Source organism: Cololabis saira, chromosome 18 (genome assembly GCF_033807715.1).
Source record: "Cololabis saira isolate AMF1-May2022 chromosome 18, fColSai1.1, whole genome shotgun sequence".
Taxonomy (NCBI): Eukaryota; Metazoa; Chordata; class Actinopteri; order Beloniformes; family Belonidae; genus Cololabis; species Cololabis saira.
In genome coordinates this window covers 22,850,283-22,859,489 of record NC_084604.1, presented here as the reverse complement: position 1 = coordinate 22,859,489, position 9,207 = coordinate 22,850,283, and the positions used below count along the sequence as shown (strand labels likewise).

The following is a 9,207-nucleotide window of genomic DNA, read 5'->3' as shown; positions in this document are numbered from 1 at the left end:
CCCTTGTGTTCTCTTTGAACACAATAATACTCATTTAACTTAGATAACTTGGATACTAATGATAAATAGTGAATAAAGCCAGTCTGTGTCAACTTTCTTCTTTACTGAAGCATTATCCAAATGGGGCTCTGCCACCAAAATCACTGGTACTGATCTGTCACTGCAGGGAAAGTTATCATTCCAGTATGAACACAGACAGCTTTTTTTCTCTAGTCGTGTTAAATGGCAATTAAAAGTGTAATGAATATTTCGCAAAAATGCTTTTTGGTTTTTTCCAATGCATGTTTGTGCTGTATAATTTTTACTAAAGGTGAGCCAGATTGAGTCGGTCTATTGGACCCATGTGTGGAGTATGGATACATGCTAGAAACATATTATTATACAGACCTAGCCGACACCACACCTATGAGGCATGATTCATCCACGAAGAAGCCCATTGTCTCTTTATAGACTTCTCAACTCACCAAAAACTATTTACCTGATTAATGTCATCCAGAGGAAATTCCCTCCGCGATAGACTGGGTGACCCAATTGAGGGTTTCCTGATGGGTAATCGGGGTGACCTAGAGATCTCTTGTGTAGCACGGGACAGTTTGGGTGATTTTCTGGGGTCAATGTTAATCCTGTTGGTAAAGGGACAAACTAAGTCTCTACAGAGAAGGTGGCAAATGCAAAAAAAGAAAGTTTAGGCATGCAGCGAAAGAAATTAATGTGACAATTCACTTAAAATCGTCATTATTTCAACATTATAACAGGAAATCTGACTGAGATATATTATCTGTCTTTTTATATTGTTTAGCCGAAAAGTACTCTACTTGTGATAACAAACATTCATTTACTGAGCATCTCTTAACCTTATATATTTAGTTGCAAAAACCAAACAATTTCTTGTTTTCAAGCTTGTATAAAAAGGAACGTTTAAAGCGATAATAGTGGCATATGACAAAGAGAAAAAAGCTAAGTGTTAATCATGTACATCACAACAACTTTTTAAGTTTAAATTTCCTTTAATTTAATCCTTGATTGTTGTGTATATTAAGAACTCCTCCGCTCCCACTAGAATCTTGTAAGGAAGCTTGTACGGAAGCAGGTAGATCTGTTAAATTTCACGTGGACAAATGCAGCATACGTGTCAAGTATAACATTTTATCTAAAATTAACACAGTGCAGCACATACAGGTCGGGCTTCTTGTTAGTTACCTGGGAAGTTTAGGAGATTTGCTTCCTCTGGATATCTTTGGAGATTTCTTGCCAACCCAGTCATCACTCAGCTCAATGTCACTGGAGTCCGAGCAATTACAGCTGTCAATCATTGCTGATATCAGACTGTTGCCATAGATCTCATCTAAGGAGACACATTTCAAAAATATAATTTGGACAAAATTAAGATATTTTTGGACAAATTTGGAGTACTTACATTAAGCTTTTCTCTCATACAACAAATGGTATGTGCTCTCTCATGTACAGCTAAAGAGCCACCTTACAACATAGTTATTGTTACTCTTAAAGTCCTTTGTTTTCGCTTTTTAAAACAAATTCAGGAATGCATAAGAGTAATAAGAAGGTGATCTGATGCCATGATTAAATTGGAAATCAGTTTTGTTTTGTACAAGTCTAAAATGCAAAAGAGAGAGAGAAATAAAACAACGTCCATATTCACATACAGACAGATTTTGGAGCTTGATGACACATGGCCCTGATTTAAGGCAAATCTGTATTTGATTGGTAGTCAATGACTGACTACAAGAGACAACATGAATGGAAATAACAGGCGGAAACCTGAAGGCAAATACAACAATAAACATATAGAAACAGTTCAGCAAAGAAAGAAATGTCGGCTTGTACTGAAGTGAGCAAAATAAGATGATTATTTAGCAAAAACACCCATGCTGAATTGTTGCTACCAGCTTGTCATATCACAACAGTTTGAGAAACGCGAGAGAAATTACTGGTTCTCTTCAACAGTCAGCTGAGCAAAACATTTGGATTCAACAGGACGTTTGAACTCATTCAGTCCAAGATATTCTTTCAATAGTTTAAGTTCAACTGTTTTGTTTTTTGTTGTCATCATTGTTTGTTCTATTTTTTTTTGTTAAGCTGTCGCTGTAAAACACTGCTGCTCTAGTTTAGGTAAGACTATTTCATTTGATGCACATTTAAGTTTGATTAGGCTGGAACTATTTCATGACTGGTTTCATTAATCACTGCATGGTGAGTGAGTGGGTTGATTTATAAAGAACCTAGAGGCCATCAGGGCTCCCATTTAGCAGCTTTTAATTAACCCGAGCATAATCTGCCGTATGTGACAAAAATACACTGACTGCAAAGTCAAGAAATTCTGAAAATGTACTGAAGGTCATAAAATGGGTAAGGGAGGAATCCATTAAGTGGTTCTTTTTAGCATTTTAAAGTATATGTAAACTAAATGAAATGTCCATGTTAAAATTCAATCATTTTTAGTAAAACATTAAATATAGATTTGAAATCCACAGATTCATCCTATTAGCAATCACATTACCATCTCTTCTTTTGATTCACAACCTGATCTTAATGTTCCTGGTCACATTTGGACAGTTACGTTTTGTTTGGTTTTTATGCTCCCTTTAGTTACTGATATTAAATAAACTTGCTCCCACCTGTTTTTCCATCTGTCTTTGGGTCCATGATGACAAACTCGGGACGCAGTTTACTTATTCGTCGGCCCTTCAGGATAGGAACCAGACCGCCCAAGTACTCCAGATACAAAGTATAGCATGGCCCTCCCACCTCAGGGTTGTCTTCTGTACGCTTCATGGTGCAGTGCAGACGCTCGTTCCCAGCAGTCGGGTAGCTCACAAAATCACGCATGTTGTTAGGGTCTGGGATGGGAGGCTGAAAATGGCAAACTGTTAATAACACATCAATGCAAAAAATACCCATATGCTAACCAGATAAGTTATTTTTCTTGAAATGCTATTCAATTAAAATTATTTCATCCTGGCTCATTTGTAAGGGTGTATTAAGATCATTACTGAGATTCATCATTTAACTTTAGTGCAAGCTAATAACCATTTTTCTATGGGTTTAATGCAGCTGAATCCCTTCTGCGTTACCTTGATGGTGGGAACAAAAGCAGAAGTGACATAAGAGCACAGACGGGAAGGGATGGTGAGCTTGGCAACATCTTTTTCCTCCTTCACTGCTATGGCGATGACCTGTTGGCAGAGTAGCTGCAGCGTGGCAACCCGGTGCTCCACCCGCACAATGTAGAGCGCTGGGCCCGATGCCAAAAACAGACGAGAGTCTCTGTGACCCCAGCAGAGCGTAGTTATAGGGAGCTGCAGTTTGAAAGAAAAGATACATTGGAGAGCATAGTCCATCCTTCCACATGGTTAAATTCAACAATCAAAAAAATAAACAAATAAATGAAAGGGGGTTCTGATATGTATAAAAATAATTTCTCCAGTTTAAAATCTTTGTCAGACGTGAGCTTTTGAATGCACATGGTAGACTTGTAGGCTTTTGTCACAGCTGTCACAGTCTAAATATATATGCTGGAAAGCTTCCCATTATTAAAGGCTGTAAAGTAGAAACTAAGAGACTGAAATGTGATTATTTGATCAAACTGTCAGAGTTTGTAACAAATAAAGTTTAAACAAATTCTTCATTGTCCACACAGAACAGACAGAAATGAAACTTTCCAGCTTTAATTTATTATTTAAATTGTTATTTCACTGATAATTTGAGAATATAAATATTATGGTTTTGAATGGAAATAGGACCTTACTATTGAGGAAGAAAAATCAACATCATATCCAAGTTGGCATTCTAAGCATTACTCCTTAAATATCCCACGTCGATCCATATTTCTTTTTGTTTTTTTGTTTGACCTTTTTTTTTTTTTTTAAATCACCTGTGCTGGCGTGTCTAGTGTGTAGATGGGTTCTCCCCGAATATTGTAGAACTTAACAACTGCGTTCTTAGTCAGAAGAGAACAGGAGGTTTCAGAAGAGGGGAGTGTTCTCTCCATCCCTGCCACTGCCAGGAGATCCCCCTGAGAGCACCATTGGACCACAACATCTACAACACAGGAGACAGGACAAAAACTGCTCAAACAACAGCTCGACAATGCAACAGGCTCAGAGGCATAATATGTCAAGAGGTAAGAATAAAGAGTTTAAAAAGAAATATTTTAACACAGGAGAATGCCATTAATAAGGCACCCACATACCTTTTAACCCAGTGTGGACAAGGGTGGGTGAGAGGTCGTCATAATTGTTCATCAGGCTGATGTCTCCAGAAGTGAAACTGACTGTCAGCAGTGGTTTCTGGGTGTGCACTAAGTACAGGCAAAGGGCAGCATAAGCATCTTGGGCAATGAATTTCAGAACTACAGAATTAAGTATTTGTGAATCATCCACAGTGTGGCCTGAGGAAACTATGAATAGACTACATATGTCTGATGAAATCTTACCATTTCTGACTTTTTTTTTTTAATCAATTTCACACAAATGACACATGGCTTCTTTTTCATTTTATACAAAAATCAATTACTCTAAATTTAAAGTCTACGTATGCCACAATTACTGCAAAATAATACTACTGAAATGCATTACAGTGAGATTTCAAAGTAGTGTGTTTAGACGTGTGTGCACATTTCTTTACTATAAGACACTTTTCGACAAGCATCCTCATCCTTTAATCTCTCCTTAATTTTATTCTTGTCATGGCCCAAATAACAAAATCAATTTTTACTTAACAGCAGCAAAAACATTCGTTAAACAAGTCGGAGAAAATGGCTGCTGTAATAAATCAGATGATGCTGTTATAAATGCAGCGCTGTGCTGGTGGTGCAGTGATATTGAATCATCTTTATATATCATGACAAAAACATATGTCGAGGAGAGGTAGAAGTAGAATGATGCCGCAGTAAGGTTGTTAATTTGAGAGATAATTTCTATCAGGGCCGATCAATCCCCTTTCAACGGTTTAATTAGTGAGCTGGAGCATAATCAGTGTTCCAGCTAAGGCAAGCACTTTTCAGTTTACCCCTTGGCCTGTGGTGAAGAAAGGCATGAAAAACAGCACCACGGGAGGAGGGAAGATCCTAACCAAAACAGCCTTGGCAAGTGGGAGTAATTAAGCCAAAGAGAGAAAGAGGCAACAAAACAGCAACCAGGTCACAGCGAAAGGAAACAGTATCCTCTGTCTGAAGAGAACTGAACATTTGTGTTGTCGGTTTACAAAGTTGGTCTTTGAGATCAGCACCACAGATGACATCTCTCTAACCACAGGCTTCAATGAAACAAGAGTATGCTTTAGACAAGTCTAAGTCAAACTATTTTATATCACTTTTGACAGTACCGTCAATTAAGTTATACATGTGATTTTATGAATATAAAAGACCGACAGAAATGTGAACCTCTTGATGTTCCACAGTTTCAACCTTAAGATGTATTTGTTTAAGTTTAGAATACCTTGTGGTGGGGAGTAATCTTCAGAGTCCGTGTCACTCTCACTGCTGTCCTCCACGAGGAAGTTGGGGTAGTTCCAGGACATGTTGATGATGCCATCAGACTCATGCAGCAGTATGTGGGCCAGCATGCGTCCGTGACAGTCCATCACTATCACCTGTCCATCTGCAGTACCAAACAACACCTGCGGAAGAGACAGTTCAGGGTGATTAGGCAAAAGCAGAAAAATAACAATAAAATTACTAAAAAACAAAGCGTGCACTGTCAGAAATAGAATAAAATAATCCAAAGGTTTCCAAAAAATGTATTTAAAAAGAGAAAAATTGATGAAATAGACATTAATAGGTTAAAGATGATCAATGAAAAATATACACAGTAAAGGTCTGATGACAGTTAAACTGAGCAAAAAACATTCAAGACAGCAAGTTCTTGCTGCCACTTACAAATGCTCTGTTAGCTGGTAATAACCAACACTATCAACATCTATTATTCACAGGGTCGTATTGAGCTAGCTTACAGTGTTATAGCCTTCAAGATTAAGGCCTGATTTACTAAAGGTTTGCGTGTGTAAAAACGTGTGCAAACTTGACAGCACCCGCAAACCAAAGTGCCAGCTTGGTTTGCGAGATCTACTAACAGCGTGCAAAGAGGACTGCGCCTCTCAAATGAGCAAAATAGCACACGCAATCCATTTAGTACTTTTGCCCTGATGAATAATCAATATGGGGCGTACCCGCCAGAAATCGCTAAATACTGGGAGGGGAAGATGCAAATTGGTCCATTTACCACGCGCAATGAGATTTACCAAGCCTGAAAGTTTTTGCGGGGATTGTGATTGCGTCTGTATTTAATACGTTCGAAAGGAAGGTGCTAATCTCCACATGCAAAAGGAGAAATATTTTATTTGAATGTTAAATCGAGTATTATTCAGCAAAAGGTTGCCACAGGAGGCACATTCATTTTTTTTATTTGTGATAATAAATAAATCACGTGTTTTCATGGAGAAAGAAGTGTTTCTTATTGTGCGCCTGTTCTGCAGTTGTCATACCCCGGTGTTGTGCCGTATTCAGCACCCCTGCCGTGAAAAGCACCCCCTCGTCTGACAAAAATGATATTCTCATTCCGTGTCATGTTCTGTTTAGCGTCCAGTTTTGTGTTAATGATTCATGTTTAAATGCGCTCATGGATTCCACAATAGTCATACTTTCCCACAATCACAGTCACAGATAACAAAAATCGGGTAAATGGTTATTGATGTCATTAATTAATATCCTGCTTACTGTGTTGTCTTCCATAATATTTGTAAATATATATACTGTAATATAAACTCCTGAGTATGTGTTTGTGTGAGTGTGTATATATAAATATATTGAAGTGTCAGTGTGTTGTTTTTTTTCTTGGTCTACTTATCATTGAATATACGAGGGGGTGCTTTTCACGGCAGGGGTGCTGAATACGGCACAACAATTTGCCTCTTCCACTAATATCTCTAACTCCAACTCGTCAAATTTCATTTTGCGCTTGCGACTATATCCTGGTTTCCATCCAGACTCTCCATGGCGCAAAGTTTGCGCCGCAAACCGTAAGACGCGCAACACCTCATTTAAATACTGAGGTTTGCACCTGTTATCAATTGCGCACGCAATCTTAGTTGATCACCCGCAAAACACACAACAACAGCACGCGCAAACTTTTTCAGTGCACACGCAATTTAGTACTCTTTATTTAGGATCTTAGTAAATTGGGCCCTAAGTTTTCAACATATTCAAGCTACAGAATACTTCAATTGTACCTCTGTCACTCCTGTCCACAGCTACAATCAAGCTGTACCGTTTCAGACTGGCCAAGTTAGCTGCCACATATACTCTGTCAAATTAAATCCCTTTAATTTAAAGCATCATTTTGACATTAAGGTCACGATTCACTGCCATGTCTTCTCTGTGGTTGCAACAGGGAGGCTAATAAAATGCACCACGGCTAATAAAATGCACAAAGGGGCTTTTTAGGGGAGAATGAAAGAAAAAAGTTGCAAAAACAGTGTCAACAGTTGTTAAACCGAATAGTAAAAGTGTAATTCATCCAGCCTTTCTTTTGCACATGATCATGCACCGATTTAGTGAATGTGCATGAAATGGAAGGGTCGATGCTGTCTGTGTGTATTTCTATTAGAGGAGCTGAAATGACTTTGTGCATGCGGTGCCACGATAAAAACTTTTAACTATATTGAATAGTTTTTTTTTTTTTTTTAAAACACAAAAATAAATATAAGAAAGGATTTCCAAAAATGCAGCTGTTAATGTTCTTCTTTTCAATTATAGTCTATGTGTGTAAAATCCCTGAACTCGGTAGGATTTCAATGTTACCTGCTGGTCATCAGGAGTCCATATGCCACAAGTAATCTGGCTTTCCAGGTTGATCTCAGAAGACCAGTGTCTCTGGCCACTGACGGAGCCCACCAGGACAAAACCATCACGATAAGAGATGAGAGCTTGAGTGCCATCATGTGACCACGTAAAGTCACTCACCTACAAGAGTAAAGAGAGTAAATATTATTTAAGAGATAAATTAGTCCACAAGGTTTTTATTTTGTTTAGATTGTTTGTACACACCCATAGTTACTCAAACAGCATTAGGACCAATCTGACATTCTGTAATACAACTTTTTTTCCCCACAGTTACACAGCTGAAATAATACATCTATGAATAATTAATAGCACATATTGGTAATATATAAATCATTATATAGTGACAGTTTGGCAGCATGTCTCAAGTAAATCCTCCTCTTGTTTTTTTTGTGTTTATTTTACTTGGCTGTGTGTGTTTCTTTGTTCCACTAAATCACTTTAACAAGATCCCAATGATAATGTTTGCCAATTTCTTTGTCATTATAGCTGTGCAGGGACACCACATTCCACTTACGTTGAACAAAACACAAATATATTTTTATTGTTCTTGGTATAGATATTGCTACAGCGTGATCAGAATAATAATGGTAATTTTTCTCAATATCCTATTTAATAGGACTATATATATATATATATATATATATATATATATATATATATATATATATATAAATAATTTAAATCAATATTCTTTTCCTTACAGTTTTATTAGAAACTGAAAGAACAGAAATGCCTTAAGAATAACTTTGCAATGCAACTCATCACTTAGTCTTTTTTTCCAGTATTTACCATCCCCAGTACTGTTGGAAAACAGCAGAGCACACAAAATAACATGCTGGGTGTCGCCATCAATCAAAAAATAATGACACCTCTGCTCATGACGCTACAATTTCAATACTAGCAGAGAATCAATTTTTGATAAAAATGAGACTCTTGATGCTGTAAGGATGCGTCACACTGCGTTCAGCATTATGACAGCAATTGATCAACAGTGCCTAAATTCTTTGCAGTTATTTAAATCAGCATGTGTTAGTTCAGGAGAGAAAAAACCAGAGAACACATTTTTTTTTTTTACCAAACACAGAGCTATTGAAGATAAAGGGTTGCTGGTTACAAATAATTAAGCATTTATCTCAGGTTTTTGAAGAAGGTTCATTCTTATTCATATTCTGAGCTTACTCAGAATATGTTTTGAATATGTACAAAAATTACAAGTGTATAAATATTTGTAACCTAAAGCTTGTTGCCTTCTCAGAAATGTTCTACATTAATTTCCACTTGTTCATCAACTAGCTTTCCTCTATTTATACCTATCATTTTTCTTTTCTTTCTTCTTTAAATCTTTCTTC

At 37.2% G+C, this 9,207-nt stretch overlaps 1 protein-coding gene across 3 annotated transcripts in view; it reads right to left on the bottom strand.

Annotated features, from left to right (window-relative positions):
• tulp4a (TUB like protein 4a) overlaps nucleotides 1–9,207 on the bottom strand; it is a 38,970-nt gene that overhangs the window by 8,997 nt on the left and 20,766 nt on the right. For 2 of the 3 annotated variants that reach the window (XM_061746254.1, XM_061746255.1), the window contains exons 4-11: nucleotides 7,817–7,978; nucleotides 5,457–5,637; nucleotides 4,211–4,318; nucleotides 3,893–4,059; nucleotides 3,093–3,317; nucleotides 2,637–2,871; nucleotides 1,201–1,345; nucleotides 479–650 (exon numbers count right to left, since the gene is read on the bottom strand). In XM_061746254.1, coding sequence (XP_061602238.1) covers nucleotides 479–650; nucleotides 1,201–1,345; nucleotides 2,637–2,871; nucleotides 3,093–3,317; nucleotides 3,893–4,059; nucleotides 4,211–4,318; nucleotides 5,457–5,637; nucleotides 7,817–7,978 — 1,395 coding nt within the window. The remainder of the gene's footprint in view (nucleotides 1–478; nucleotides 651–1,200; nucleotides 1,346–2,636; nucleotides 2,872–3,092; nucleotides 3,318–3,892; nucleotides 4,060–4,210; nucleotides 4,319–5,456; nucleotides 5,638–7,816; nucleotides 7,979–9,207) is intronic. The other variant, XM_061746256.1, reaches the window with a different exon arrangement.